Below are 16,345 nucleotides of genomic sequence, written 5' to 3'. Positions count from 1 at the left end.
CTACTATGATGTCACTATGTACACTGTCCCTGCCCCTCATTCCTTGCAGCAGCTGTGTTGGGCTAATTTGGGCTGCTTTTTAAGGGGCTGTGGGGTGGGGAATGCTTTGAGGATCTTGCAAGGCTGTACTCTTCTGTGGAACTTCTGCATCCATATGGGCATCTTTGCCCACCGCTTAGGCGCTGCTGTGACGTGACCACCGCGGTCAGGCTAGATGCTATCATTTGTATCGATATGGTTGCCCCCGCTGCTGAGTGGACAATGGACTTTTGCGCGCAGCTTGGTTACTTTAAATATTGGGATATGTTCCTGTGTCCATCAGGGTGTCCGATGTTTACAGGTAAGTTGTCCAGGTGTCAAGCAGTTGCATGCAGGGATATGTTTTGGACTTACCTTGGGTGGGGTCCGCTACTGCATTGTATTTGTTGGTTGTGGACCAGGTAGACAGCGGCAGGGCTTGTAAGGCAGGAAAGTGGAGAGGTGTGTGAGTGTGAGTCATTTCTCGCTCCGTAGTTCTGTTTCCACCACCTGTGATGAGCTGGTTTTTCTGCCACGTTCAGATGGCCTGATTGGCGCATCATAATGTGGTGGGCGGTCGGAGCGTCCTTTCGCATAGATGGCTTCTCTATTGGCTCCCTCTGGCACCGGTGTCGAAAGATTTTTCTAGCAGAAACACAGTGACAGTCATAAAATGGGCTATCTTTGCCCATTGTAATATGGCGGTCGCGATGACTGCTTCTGGCGCGATGAAAACGTATTTTTCCGCCACCGACAGCACCGCGGAGTTGGCTACGACCGCCATCATAATAAGCCCCTTTGTGGCTTGGGTTCCAGTGATACACCAATACTTGCGATTAACAGACGTGCAGGCGACACTTACCACATGTAATTGGGAGGAAAACATGTGCAAAGTCCTTGCTCTAACGCAAAACTGTGCATGTGAAACTTGCACCTGTGTTTTGCACTTCAGTCAGAGAGAACAGCACACCATACATCGTTTCAGTGCAAGATTCGCTATGAGGGGAAAAATAGGAATCCAGTCTACCTATATACTTGGTTTCTGTTTTGTTTATTACTCACACTAACTTTATCTTATATGACCCTTTAATACCATACTGTCGCCGCGATTTAGTAAGTAGTACTATTACACAATTTAATTGTAAGGACGAGGAGGCCTGATTAGATTCGAAATTGTAAGCAGATCATCACATATGCACACTTAGTCATGCTGTCGGCACACTGGCGAATATCTTTCTCATATACAAATGCCACCGTAATTGCCAGTGTCACTTTTAGCTACAAAACACCGTACCGTACCCAGAACAGTTACAGCTTTTCATTTGCTGTTTTGCAGCATTTTAAGAAAATGACCTGCAGTTGCACTGTACTTGGCCTTACCGTCCATTGGAGATCTATTTATAGGTAGGATTATGGGATAGTAATGAGGCAGGACAACAGATCTCTCCACGTCTTCGCCAGGATTACCTAGTAAGCTTATCCTTCTTGGTGGTTCAGACGGATTTTGTGCATACGATTTGGGAGAGCATGGAAAACAGTGCAAATTAGCATTGAAGGTCCACGAACGGGATAACTAAGACATCTGAGCCATGTCATCACTGCACCTTCCTGGTCAGGCGCCGTGGAGGAACAATAACATCAGCAATTTCCCAAACAAGGAGACTCCTCTTACAGAACAAGGAGAGACTGTCATAGGCGTCTATCTGTTATTTCTGGGTATGTACTTCTCAATTAATTGTAGTTGTTAGTGCCAACTTCTTTTGAGTGGGTACTGTTATTTACAACGAAAGAAAGAAATAGGAATTACGGTCCTGATTGTTCCGTCTTCACAGCAAGTCACAAGAAAAATGGTAGAAAATGTAATGTATATAAAGGATAATGCGTACATGAGTGTTTGTTAGAACTGTTGCACTAAATAACATGCATTTTTAGGTCACATTTATTTTCAATTTATTGTCAAGTTATTTTCCTTTGATATGTGATCAGTGATGTCCTCAATGAGCACCAGTCAGTCTTCAAACTCAACTGGCACACAGTTCAAAAACAACATTCTAGCATGAGTATTCTATGCTCTACTACAAGAAATTATATGGCATTATCCTTCACAGTTTTCCAATAACAAACCAAAAAAACACATCAAGAAAATATAAAACCTAAACATAGGAACTTATGTACAGACCCTACTGCAAGGTAATAGTTAGAAAAACTGCAAACAATTCACTGAAATCCAAACGTCTTGGTTATAATGCAAGAACTCCGCTTCCTTTGGTAACCTGCCTGTTCTGCACCATTCACACCCACGGGAGAAACAGAAGACTTGGTATCATTCACTGGAGAAAGCTTTTTATCTAAAGGGATGTTTTTCTAGCCAACCTCTCAGTTCACTTTTACTCCCTCTCACAATTCCACCATTGTCACATGACACTCTAACAGCAGAAAAACATAATATTTCAACAGTAACTGGAGCCCCAAACTTCGAAACTCCTTTCCGAACATGCACTACTTTCTTCACCCCCCCCTATTGCCCACGTTTTTACACGCTTTCACCACTCTCCTGTTGTCATAATATTTCTTTTGTTTATTCTGCTCAACCTTAACATTTGTCATGACACTCTCATCGAGCCCACCTGTGGACTTAACTTTCCTTATCATTGTCGACATCCTTGCTAGGACAAAACAAATCGTGGGTTTTCTTCCCCTCGGACACTCAAAGGTGAGTCTCCTGTAGTAGAATGTGGCGTAATGTGATAAAACCACCACAACATGGCTCTAATCGCATTCACAAGAATGCAAGTATTGGCAATGCCCACAGATTACAATCCCCCCAAACCCGATTGTAAGAAATTGGGTTATTGGTTGAGGGGGTGGAGTCCCCACTCAGGCAACAACCACAGTCCATGGTGTAGCGCAAATGTCACAACATTAACCTGTGCTCAACACTCTGTTAGCTTGACACAAAGCAATCAGGCTGAATTTAATGCACAAGGCAGATTTAATAACATTTTGCATTGTGGATGTGCAACTTTTTTGGCGCAGCCACAACACAAACTGTTATCTGTGATTTACAAAGCCAGGACAAATCGGTTTTGTGTAGCTTTGCATCAGAATTTTTCAAAAAAGTAATGAGAGCTAGCACATAGTGCTACCTTATTTTAATTTGCGTTAGGGAGGTTCTATGGGTGGAGCCTGGACATTCCTATGCAACCATTCATATTTTTTTCATTTTAAAAGTTTTGTATAGCGCTAGCTAGACCCGTAGGTATCAGAGCGCTTCACATACACATTGTGAAAAACAGAAGGGCCTTACATTACCCAGAAGGCTGACAGTAAGTAAGCAAATCACCGATAAAGAATACAGCATGAAAAATAAATAATTGTGCAAAAAACAAGGTGATTAGCATAGTCCGTTCACCAACAATCCTTGAATGGTAGTCAACTCAGAATATTGAGGTCAATGTTAGTTGACGTAGTACAGGAAAGTATTTGTTAAGGAGATGGAGTTTGAGGTCCCTTTTGAAACAGGAGAAGGAGGGGTTGCATCTGAGGACTCCAGGGAGAGCGTTCCATATCCTGGGAGCGTTGCCAGAAAATGATCGGAATTGGGTGGTTTTCTTTTTCATTTTTGGTGGAATGAGAAGGAGTGAGATGTAGCTTCTCAGGGTTCTGGTTTGACCTGCTCTTACCAGTTTGTTGTTCAGGTAGTTGGGGGCCGGAGAGAGGAGGGTTTTGTGTATGATGCAGGCCAGCTTGTAAATACATCTCCCTTCCATGGGAAGCCATTTGAGGGAGTTGAGAGCTGTAGTGATGTGTTCAAATCTTTTTACTCCAGATACAAGACGAGCGGCCATGTTCAGCACTGCCCTAAGAGGGACTAGGTGAGCTTTTGGAGTCCCTGTAAGGATGGCGTTCCCGTAGTCGATTTTAGAGAGAACCAGGGATTGAACTACTGTCTTGAAGTCCCCATGGGGCAGAAAAGGTTTCAATTTCTTGAGGTGTTTTAGAGTGAAAAGAGCACTTTTTGCAGAGTTTTTGATGTGGGCCTCCATAGATAGGTTCTTCTCAAGGGTGATGCCTAGAGACTTAACTGGGTCGGATAGAACGAGGGGGCAGTTTAGGGCAACCAGATTCTTGAGCCACTCTTGGATAGGACGATGGTTGCTTTTTGGATAGAATAGGATCAGTTCCGTTTTATCTGGGTTGAGCTTTAAGTGGTTGATGTTGAACCAGGTTTGGATCTCCGTTAGAGTGGTATTGAGGTGTTGGATGTCATCGGGGGACTTGATTTTGAAATAGATTTGGGTGTCATCCGCGTAAAGGTGGTAACTCACTCCAGCTTTTTTCAAGACGATTGTGAGGGGCACCATGAAGAGATTGAAGAGGGACGGGAGAGGATCGAGTCTTCTGGTACCCCAAGTGTTACCTTTGTTGGCTTCGAGAGACAGGAGTTGATTTTAATTTGTTGCGAGCGATGCTGGAGGAAAGAGGTGAACCATTTTAGTACAGTGCCATTTATGCCGGAGCACTTCGACAAGTTCTCCAGAAGAGCTGGATGATTAATCATGTCGAATGCCGCAGATAGGTCAATAAGGATGAGTAGGCAGGCATCACCATCATCTAAGGCTTTGCGAATGTCGTCCGAGACATTGAGTGTGGCTGTTTCAGTGCCACAGCCTTTCCTGAAACCCGATTGAAAGGTGTCGAGGAGGTTGAACTCATCAATGTGTTTATTGAGTTGTTAGAGAACACATGACTCCAATGTCATAGATTTTAGCACATTCCCTGATTTACTAAAGCTAATAAACCTGGGAATGTGTTAAAAAGCTAAGGCTCCCTGAAGCTGGGGTAACCAGGAGAAATATCTGTATTGCTCCTCATTACTTCTACTTTCGCAGCACACATAGAAAGAGGAGAAATGCCTTTAAGGACTGTTTTTGTGCAGGAAGGTGTACCTTCCTGCACACAAAGAATCATGACTGTAAAGCAGGCATCCTTGCACCTTGGTGCAAGGGTTTCTGCATTGGCATTAGGCAGCACACAGTGTGCTAGTGCTATGAGACAGCAGAAATGTGCCATAATCTAGTTGATATGGCTAATTTCTGCTATCTTTCATGCAACATAGCACAGCAACTTTGCCTGCTGCCCTGTGTTGTGTGAAAAATCAGTAATTCTGCCACAAAGTATTTATGCAGCACAAAAACAGTGGTAAAGTGAAAACACATCACAAGAAAAATCCTCATCTAATTTAGAAAATTAGAGTACATTTTAATAATTAAATGATACTAGGAGAGGAGTTTGCCAAATGGCTAGGGCGGTCGACTTTGAATCTGGGGAACTGGGTTTGAGTCTCTGCAATGACGCTGAACATCCTGTGACTCTGGGCAAGTCACGTAATCTCCCCGTGCCTAATGAAAAGGAATGTGCCCTCATGTAATGCAACTGGTGTTATGTTAAGCGCTCTGATACCTGATTCGGGTCAGGTTTGCACTATATAAAATTCTGTAAAATAAATAAATAAATAAATAAATACCAGAACAACAAAAATATAATCACTAGAACCAGAGGTATTCAATTCTAAAGTTGTAAGTAAAAATAACACCTAATAGCACAAAGTGCCATTTCAGGCCATCTGGGAAAGTCACAAGTTCAAGCCAACCGCTGGTGGTGACAGTGGACTGTCGTTGCTGTAAAGCGAAGTGCAGCTCCCGAATTGCTAGTTACAGTTGGTTGTCACTTTAGAAAAGTGGGATTCATAGGGGTTTTGTGTTGGCAGTCATCATGAACGGCAGAGCCTCTGCACGAATGGGCCAGTTAACAATGAGGCACAACTTCAGTTTTTACCCTTCTTTCACTGGAGGAGGTCAACTGATGTGATCCAAGGGACAAGGACCTCGGGAGGCACCTCTTGCAGATTAGGCACTTACTCCAGCAGAGGCCAGCGGGGCTCAGTCAGGTTCAGTTTTAGGACCAGTTGCAGATGCAAGTAGCTTCAGTGCAGCAGGTCAGCTAGGCAGTTGCAGGGAGGCTTCTGGAGCTATTTGAGCCCTTGTAGCTCAGACAGGGCAGCAAACGGACCCTTGGAGGCCCTCAAATTAGTCGTGGATGAAGGGAGCCGGTCCAGTCTTTCTTCCCTGAAAGCAAAGCGCCTTGACACCTTCGGTGTATGTTTCGGGCTCTATAAGTCGCCTTTTCATTTCATTTCATTTCTTCAGCCAGCAGGGCAGTCCTCTGGTAGCAACAAGGCAGTCCTTTAGGAGCAAATGTCCACTGGTCCAGGAGTGTACTGAAGAGTGGCTCTGGAGGACCAATATTTATATCTGGTGCCAGCCTGGAATAGGGGGATTCCCTATACTACCCCCACATCTGGTTCTGGAAAGTTCTTCCCCTGTTAAGGCTCCAAAAAATTCTGGAGTGACAAAAACCTAGTGTCATATTCCTTTGTGTGGTTGGAGGCAAGTCCTTTGAAGTGCAAGTGAAGCTCCACCCCTAGAGATCGTGGTGAGATGGCCCATCCTGCCCACACATAGTCCCTTTGTGTGTCGCTGTCTGGGAAGAATGAACAAACCCCAACATCAGAGTCATTCACAGTCATGTGACCAAAGACACTGCAGAAGGCACAAATTGTAGGACAAAAACCTGGCAACTTTCTAAAAGTAGACAACCTTGGTATCTAGTTGCATTGTTTATCAAAAGGTTTAACAATAAACGAGCCAATGTCCTTAATTCATGAGCCCGTGTGATTTATTTCACTTTTTTTTAATCTTATTCAGAAAAATGTTTTATGCATTTTAGTCATGTTATCATGAAGGGCAACACAAGAGTTTTCAACATATTTACAAGCAAAATATATTATACATACAAAACAGTTATATATGCAAAAGTGACATAAACAAACCAAACGTAATGACATGTTCCTTACTAAAATCGGAAACACTAGGCCGAAGATTATACTTTTTAAAGAAATGTCTATTTATCCTGCCAGTGAATTTGGCTCTGGGAATTTGAGCTAAAAGTGTTGTCGATTGGAGAGTGGTGTAGGAAAGTAATATCTGCTTCTTATGGTTACCCCCACTTTTTGCTGATGTCACACTGTTTTTAGCTTAGTCTGCTATCCAGGACCCCAGTCTATCTGCTTTCTCCTGTAAATTGCAATGCATGTACTTTCGGTACACTCCAGATTGGATTCTGGGGTACGCTTATCAGTCCCTAGTATATAGTACACCATGTACCCAGGGCATAGGTACCCCAAAGGCCTCCCATGGGCTGCAGCATGTATTATGCAACCCATGAGAGGCCATCCAAAATGACATGACAGGCCTGCTACTGCAGACTGTGTAAACTGGTGCTTGCACCACTTACTGAGATATAGGTTAACTATATCTCTCTAAATCACTACACTTAAATACCTATCAGTCACCCCATGGCAGACCTTAACAATCCTGAAGGCAGGGTGCTGGGTTTTACATGAGAGGGTGCCCCTGCATGAGCAGAACTCCTCTGCAGCATTCGGATACCATTCTCCGGGGTTGTCTATGATGCAGCCACACATATATGTTTAGGTGCATTATAACCTCACTGTAAATGCTAATCTTAAAACGGCTGCTTGGACACATGTCGTGTTTGGTGTCAAACACCTCAGAATCATACCTCCACACCAGTAACTGGTGTGAGAGGTATGATTCCACCCTTTTACAGGGACATATGTGGGTCACCGGTATAACCCTTACCAGCTTTCTCGACCTGGGCAGCACAAAATGGATGCTGCCAGCCACAGACACGGGTCTGCCCTCCCACTGCTGAGCTAAATTCGTGCAGGAGAAGGCATGACAAGAGGCCTCCTGTCACAGGGAGGTGTAACCACCTCCCAGAGAGGATTTAGTGTATTGGGGCTGGGTGGGTGCACCCTGAGAGTGCCAGAAAGTCTGCACTGGGGGCACATTTTTTGTCCCTGTGCATAGTCCAGCTCAAACCAGTTCTGGGAGCCATGGGCTCCTGCTCTGGCGTGAAACTGGACAAAGGACATGAGTGTAGCCACCCCTCTGTCCTGCCCCTCCCATAGGAAGGCCCACAGAATCTATCCAACCCCTTCCCATGGGTATACAGTGGGTAACCTGATCTCAGGACTTTAGATTTTTCCTGGACAAGATTCTGCTCAGAAGAAACCATGTACTTCAACTGCCTGCACAACCCTGCATGACTGAAGAATCTCCCTTGGAGTAAAGGAGTTACTCCCCTGTAAAAGCAGGCACCTAAACACATTTACCCAGTTTGCTTAGCCCAAGCTCCTGAGGACTCCGATGATTTCAGCAACACAGGAGATGTGTTCCCGAAGGTCCCTGAGGTCGATCTGCCCTCTCAGCAATTCTGAGACCAGTATCCCTTGTGGGGACCATGCAACTCGATCCCCTGTGCACCGCGTGTTTTTGCAGTTGCATAGGCTTAGTGACAATTCCTGACCCTGTCCTTTGGACTCCGAGTAGTCCTGACCCCGAGCAGTATTTGCACTGAAGATTTCCGGCCTCCACTCCACGAGTGTCCTGTGGGGTGGACCTTTGCATACTTGCTTAAGGTCTCCTTGAGATCCCTGGGCCGTTGGCCTGTGGGTCCTATCGAGGGCCACCTTGTAAATTCTTGGCCTTACATGGTTGCTCCAGACGTGCCCTGACTCTCTAGTGCTTGCCCTTGCTGGTCCACCACGTAACCTGTTTCCTCTGAAAGCGTGGATTGCAGTTGCAAAGGCTTGTTGGTGGTCCAGTCGGACATCGACCACTCAGCTCTCGACATCCTTTGTAGGACAGCTCACCTCTGGATTCTGGTTGTCCTAGACGTCTCCTGGTCTCCGTGGCTGCAGAGTCAAACAACCCTTCTTTTCACCTGAAGCACCCTACATTGGTGGGCATTCGACTACTGAGCCCCTGGTCACCAGAAGTGACCCAGACTCTGTCCCCTCTGCTTTCAGGTTCCTCTCACCTTGAATCTAGGCTTGGATTTCACTGGACACTCTTCGCCCTCCTGGCAGCAGTACTTCTTTGCACTTCTCCATTGAAAATGATGAATGTTTCCGACAACACTTGACACCTATGCACCCGCCTTCCCTGGAATAGGTAACACGGCTACCTTGGTACTTACTGGAGGGTTGGCCTTAGAACCTCCTATGTTCCAAAGGGTTTGCTCGAAGTCCTCTTAGAAGTGTCCTTAACTTGTCATTTTCCAACCGCAACTTTCCCATAGAGTTGTACGGAGCAACTGTCCGGGTTTCCTCACTGCTCCCGTACTCCATGGGCTCCCTGCGTCACTCTTTTGGGTGGTTCCTTGGGGTCCCACCTATTCTACGTGCCCTAGGCACTGGATCTAGTCAAGTCATTGTTGTTATACCATTTGTTTAGTATATGGTTCGGTCTCCAGTTGGAGCCCGCTGTGTATTGTGCTATTTACGAATGTTCTATTGATTAAGTATTGTGTGCTTTGTGCCCTAGTCTCACATAAAGACTAGGAGAAAATATGGAATCAGCACCCATCAAAGAAATGTTTTTTTAGAAAGTCTCTGGTGTCCTCAATAAGTCAAGAAATCAGTCTCATAAGAAACAGGTCCGGACTGATATGAGACTGATTTCTTGACTTATTGAGGACACCAGAGACTTTCTAAAAAAACATTTCCTTGATGGGTGCTGATTCCATATTTTATCCTGTGCATTTTGGGCTTTGCCCATGAAGGAACAGACAGGGTTGTGTTCCTTGGTTTCATGAGCACCATCACCAAAAGTTTGTAGCCACAGATGTTAGCAGGTGCAGGTTGTTCTTGCCTCAACCCTAGTGCGAAAAAAAAAAAAATTCTCACATAAAGACTAGTAGAGAGTGTTATATTAATAAATACATATTTTTATATAAACACTGTGTGGTTCTCCTTTCATTTAGTAATGTAGGAGATGATAGTCTAATAAAACAAGCTGATTTATATTCCTCCAAGATTAAGCCTGAAGGCTGCTCTCCACAGCTACCACTAGGATAGCTTTCAATAAAGGTTATTATTGACCTCATACATCATAAGGGTCGTGTAGACTGGAACTAGGTGCCCACTTTAATTAGTGGACAACATACACCAACCCACCTTCTCACAAGTGGTATTAAGGCGTAATCTCTCCAAAAACACACTGTGGGTGCCTTATGCCAAGAGCTGCGGGTCAACGTGTTTCAAACCCCAAATCTGTTAAGGGGTATCATCAGGACCTGGACCCGGTTGTGTTTTACTGAAATTGAATAAAATAAAATACTTGTGTTATATTTGAGTGACTTTAAAGACCCCTGTTCCACTGCTGAATACTTAGTCAATTGGCATTGTACCTTAAGTAATTTGAGAATGTGGAAGGCCCCACTTGTCCTCAGTGAAAGTTTCCATGAAAAATCATCGATGTCGGAGCCGTGATGGTTTTCCTAGTAATTCCTATTCCTGTCGCAAGAAAATGTATGCCGTTTTCAATAATTGTGTATAATCCACACTGACTAATGAACCTAGCTAGACAGGGTAACCGAAAGACTTGCCTTTATCTTTAGAAATATCTTATTCTTCAAATTGATGTTGACTTCCATGTCTTGTTGTATAAGCTCCACCTAATGAATGTAAAGCGTGTTTGTGAGGCATGTGAATGCACCCAAACTTGAGCTTGTAATCACACTTTGTCTGTTTATTATCTAAATCAAGCAAATTGACAAATGCTCGCAAGCCGTCTGCTGAGGTTGACCGTGGCGTTCTCAGAATTGTTAAGGGCAACCCTGTGTTGTAACGTTGCACGGCATAGGAGGGCCTTTAGCCGTTGCTCTGCTCATTTTCAAGCACACACTTGTGCTTGTGGCGGCATCCACCTTGCGGGAGCGAGCAGCAGCGCGCCACAAAGTATGGGTGCAGTGCTTGAAAATGAGCAGACTGCTCTCCCAACCGGGAGTGCACCACTCGCAGGCTCACCTCCTGCTCCCCCCCTCTCTCAAGCGCGCACCACATGTTCTTGTGAAACCAACAAAAAAAAACAACGGCCATAAAGAAGACTATGTGTTAAGTCAGAGAACCTCAAAGCGCCCTCAATTATGTCTCACTCACTTCTTTAACACGCACCTACCCTTTGCTGCCACACACACGCTTTCACGCATTCTCCCAAAGAGGCAACCAGACAATCCCCCAACAGCCCAAAAAACAGGACGGGCCCGATGCTGACTAAAGACAAGTGCCTCCGGTTGGGAACTTCTGGTGATGTATGTTGATCTGTATGTGCCCTGCTTACCAGCCACAGCCCTCCACCTCACACCCCTCCATCCTATGCTCCCGCGTGCTCGCTATGCTCAATTATGACCTCAGACTTCCTGAACTAATGGCAGACTGTGGGCCACGTAATCCGTAATTACCTGAGATACGACACGTGTGCATCATGCCCTCTCTTACAGGCTACTACATCACACGCACTGCGTCCCCTCCCTCAGTTTTAGGTTATCTCACACAATGAGCTCCATGCTTAGTATGTCTTGTGACATTGTGACACACACTACGCTTTCACAGTTTTTGTGATCTTTTGGCCACTATATCCTCAAAGTGCAGATCAAAGGAGCGAACTATGTGATGTGCTTGTTGCACGGTTTAAAACTTATAAGGTCCCAAAGGCGAGACCTATTGTCTATGCCACTGCTTTTTCTTTTGTTGCAAGGCGGTGGTTGTACCGCCCTTTTCACACAACACCTTTCTCTTAAACATGCCTGTTAGACTATATTACGATTTTTATGACCAACTTAGAACTGGACGTAATGCCTACTCCACTACCTTTTGCTTAGTTGTAACCAGAGCAGAACTCCTGGGAAAAATACTAAGGGACCATTTAGTGCAGTCATTTTGCAATACTGTCACAGACAGTGACATCACAGTGTGGATTATTAAACCGTAATAATAATCTCCAATTAGAAATAAACCAGCCTATTCTCCCAAAACATTTAGCATAATTGCAGACATTTAAAAAGAACATTTTGGGTTTGTTTCACAATTTAAAAAAAAAGGTTTTCCTCATTTCATTAGGTAGTATACATCAGAAATAGTGGAAAGGTACACTGTTTTTAAAGAGACACGTAGAACTTTGTATTACACCTCTAAACTACAACTTTGTATTACACCTCTAAACTATGTTTATAGAGGAATAAAATGTGCTTGCTGTTAATTGGGACGTAAAAGTGATAAATGTTGTGAAGCTCCCTGATGCTTTTTTTAAGAGATTAAAAAATACTGCGCCTCTCGCGCACATAAGGGGGGTGCTGCCAGTGGGAAGGGGTTTAAAAACGCCTTGAAGCCAGGTTACATGCTTACTGTATTTCTGAATGCTGGGGCACAGGGTGACTTCGCTCAGCCTCCCTTTGCCTCGGGTAGAGGGAACGAAGCCCCTCCCCTAAATAGTGTGAGGACTAAATACATCTATGTCCAGATCCCGACTCGTGCCATTGTTGTAATGGAGTAGCATTTAAGTCTGTAATATTACCTTGTACACCTGTAAAAATGGCAGTTTTAACATTGTCTTTGCCACTTTTGCGGATTTCCGTAGGGGACAGAATCTTTTTTTAAAATTACCTTTCTCACACCATGTCCTTAAATATTTGGTCTCACAAACTATATACATCTAATTGCATTTTGAGTAGGGCTGGGCGGAATTTGCGTAAGGCCTCTACGCGGAATTTTGGGAAAAAGAATGTGTGGAAAACGAGCACACATCCTGAGGGTCTGTGTGCCCGGGACAGGGGTCCCTCATGCCCGGCCAGGCTCCCTGATCTCCCCGGCCTGACTGTGTTTTGAAGCAGGAACCAGTCCCGGGGCCTGGGTTTTGCTCAGGGCCTGGGTTGTGGGAGCCCCCGTCCTGCGGCCCGCCAAGTGTTCATCTGCCTGGGACAAGGGTCACTGGTGCAGAGCCCCAGGGCCCTGCAAGGGTAGGCGGGAGCCCTACCACTATGGCTCGGCTCTGGGCTGGTTATATGGAAGTTCTTTTGGTCCCAGCCATCTAGTTGCACCTTTTCCCTCGGCCATCTGGTCGCACGCAATGCTTTCCAATGGGGAGACCAGATGGGCGGGCCGCCCTGGAAGTCCCGATGGGGGCTCATTCACCTCTCTGATCCCAGCCAGGGCTCCAGGAGGTTGGATCCGTCCGGGCCTAGGGTCCCCTGAGTCTCGCGGTGCGCACATGTTCCCAGAAAGAGGGGTAACTTTCCTCCAGATTACTAGGGGCAGGATATGCCAGAACACCCCTCCCAGGCTGGCGGTTCTTTGCCGGGGACCAGATGGGCTATGCCCGGACAACACCTCGCCTCCATCCGGGGCTCCCTCCTCCGGCCCATGGTGTATCAAAGTGTCCGGAATGGGCTCCATGGTCCCGGGCACCCCGGGCCCGAGAGCTCCGGTGATCTTCCCCATGCCTGAGGCCCAGCCGGGTTCCCCGAGACCCCCTAGACACGGAGCCCCCGAGCCCTGCGTAGGGCTGGAGCCCTACTGCGAAGCCACCGGGCGGACAGATGGGAGTCATTTCGGTCCTGGCCATCTGGTCGTGCCTTTCCCCTCGGCCATCTGGTTGCACGCAATGCTTTCCAATGGGGAGACCTGATGGCCGGGCCGCCCTGGAAGTCCCGATGGGGGCTCATTCACCTCTCTGATCCCAGCCAGGGCTCCAGGAGGTTGGACCCGTCCGGGCCTAGGGTCCCCTGAGTCTCGCGGTGCGCACATGTTCCCAGAAAGAGGGGTAACTTTCCTCCAGATTACTAGGGGCAGGATATGCCAGAACACCCCTCCCAGGCTGGCGGTTCTTTGCCGGGGACCAGATGGGCTATGCCCGGACAACACCTCCCCTCCATCCGGGGCTCCCTCCTCTGGCCCATGGTGTATCAAAGTGTCCGGAATGGGCTCCATGGTCCCGGGCACCCCGGGCCCGAGAGCTCCGGTGATCTTCCCCATGCCTGAGGCCCAGCCGGGGTCCCCGAGACCCCCTGGACACGGAGCCCCCGAGCCCTGCGTGGGGCTGGAGCCCTACTGCGAAGCCACCGGGCGGACAGATGGGAGTCATTTCGGTCCTGGCCATCTGGTCGTGCCTTTCCCCTCGGCCATCTGGTTGCACGCAATGCTTTCCAATGGGGCGACCTGATGGCCGGGCCGCCCTGGAAGTCCCGAAGGGGGCTCATTCGCCTCTCTGATCCCAGCCAGGGCTCCAGGAGGTTGGGCCCATCCAGGCCTAGGGTCCCCTGAGTCTCGCGGTGCGCACATGTTCCCAGAAAAAGGGTTAACTTTCTCCGGATTACTAGGGGCAGGGTATGCCAGAACACCCCTCCCGGGCTAGCGGTTCTTTGCCGGGAACCAGATGGGCTATGCCCGGACAACACCTGCCCTCCATCCGGGGCTCCCTCCTCCGGCCCATGGTATGTCAAAGTGTCCAGAATGGGCTCCATGGTCCCGGGCACACCGGGCACGAGAGCTCCGGTGGTCTTCCCCATGCCGGAGGCCCAGCCAGGGTCCCCGAGCCCCCCTGGACACGGAGCCCCCGAGCCCTGCGTGGGGCTGGAGCCCTACTGCGAAGCCACCGGGCGGACAGATGGAAGTCCTTTCGGTCCCGGCCATCTGGTCGCACCTTTCCCGTCGGCCATCTCGTCGCACGCAATGCTTTCCAATAGGGCGACTAGATGGCCGGGCCGCCCTGGCAGTCCCAATGGGGGCTCATTCGTCTCCCTGATCCCAGACAGGGCTTCAGGAGGTAGGGCGCGTCAAGGCCTAGCGTCTCCTGAGTCTCTCGGTGCACACAGATTCCCAGAAAGAGGGGTAGCCTTCCTCCGGATTACTAGGGGCAGGGTATGCCGGAACACCCCTCCCGGGCTGGCGGTTCTCAGCCGGGGACCAGATGGGCTGGGCCCGGACGACACCTCCCACCCTCCAGGGCTCCCTCCGACCGGCCAGCGCCATAGCAAAGTGCCTGGGATGGGCTCCATGGGTCTCGGGCAGTCCTCCGGGCCCAAGAGCTCCGGTGGTCCTCCCCGTGCCTGAGGCCCAGCCGGGGTCCCTGAGACCCCTGGATGCGGAGCCCCTGAGGCCTGCGCAGGCAGGTGGGAGTAATTCCACGAAGGCTCGGGCAGGCAGATGGAAGTCCTTTCGGTCCTGGTCATCTGGTCGCACCTTTCCCCTCGGCCATCTGGTCGCACGCAATGCTTTCCAATGGGGCAACCAGATGGCCGTCCTGCCCTGGAAGTCCCGATGAGGGCTCATTCACCTCCCGGTTCCCAGCCAGGGCTCCAGGAGGTCAGGCGCATTCACGCCCAGGGTCCCCTGAGTCTCGCGGTGCACATGGGTTCCTAGAAAGAGGGATTAGTAGGGGAAGGGTATGCCGGAACACCACCCCCCGGGCTGGCAGTTCTCTGCCGGGAACCATATAGGCTATGCCCGGAAAACACCTCCCCTCCATCGGGGGGCTCCCTCCTCCGGCCCATGGTATGGCAAAGTACCCAGTATGGGCTCCATGGGTCCTGGGCAGTCCTCCCCCGGGTGTCCAGGCCCGAGACCTCCGGCGGTCCTCTCAGTGCCTGAGGCCCAGCTGGGGTCCCTGAGCAACCCAGGAAGCGGAGCCCCCAAGCCCTTCAAGGGCAGGCAGGAGCCCAACCGCGAAGGCTTGGGACGGGCAGATGGGAGTCCTTTTGGTCCCGGCCATCTGGTTGCACGCAATGCTTTCCAATGTGGCGACCAAATGACCGGGCTGCCCTGGAAGTCCCGATGAGGGCTCATGTGGCTCCCCAATCCCAGCCAGGGCTCCAGGAAGTTGGGCGCGTCTGGGCCTAGGGTCCCCTGAGTCTCGGCCAGGGACCCGCCCAGGGACCCCCGGGAGGGTGGCCTCCCCACCCTGGGCTCTGTCCTCGGTCCTGCTGTGTGGCAGGGTGCCCGGGACGGGGTCCCATGGGCCCGGGGAAACGTCCCTTGCGCCTCCGGGCCCGGGAGCTCCGGCTGGGTCCATGGGCCCTGCCAGGCCCCAGGTCAGGTGCTCCAACACTGGGTCCCCTCCCCTGTGCTGACGTCCTGCCAAAAGCCCAGGATGGGGTTCCGTGGTGCCTGGGGAGCTCGCCCTGCTTGGCTGGGTTCAGGGGCTCTCAGATGCCATGGGGAGGGCTGCCTCCCCACCCCAGGCTCTGTACTCGGTTCTGCCGCTTGGCAGGGTGCCCGGGATGGTGCCCTGCGGGCCCGTGGAGGCTGCCCCTGTGCCTCTGGGCCTGGGAGTCCCAGCTGGGTCCAGGGGCCTGTCAGGCGCCGGGTCGGGTGCTCCGGCCCTGGGCCCTGTCCCCCAGCCTG

The 16,345-nt window shown here is 49.3% G+C and overlaps 1 protein-coding gene across 1 annotated transcript in view; it reads left to right on the top strand.

Annotated features, from left to right (window-relative positions):
- Positions 1–1,607: 1,607 nt before the first annotated feature.
- LOC144763399 (visual pigment-like receptor peropsin) overlaps positions 1,608–16,345 on the top strand; it is an 874,070-nt gene continuing 859,332 nt past the window's right edge. Inside the window, exon 1 of the mRNA XM_078648972.1 lies at positions 1,608–1,734. Within this exon, the coding sequence (XP_078505098.1) occupies positions 1,608–1,734 (127 nt within the window). The remainder of the gene's footprint in view (positions 1,735–16,345) is intronic.

The sequence above is a fragment of the Lissotriton helveticus genome, chromosome 6 (assembly GCF_964261635.1).
Source record: "Lissotriton helveticus chromosome 6, aLisHel1.1, whole genome shotgun sequence".
Classification (NCBI taxonomy): Eukaryota; Metazoa; Chordata; class Amphibia; order Caudata; family Salamandridae; genus Lissotriton; species Lissotriton helveticus.
This window is presented reverse-complemented; position numbering and strand designations above follow the sequence as displayed.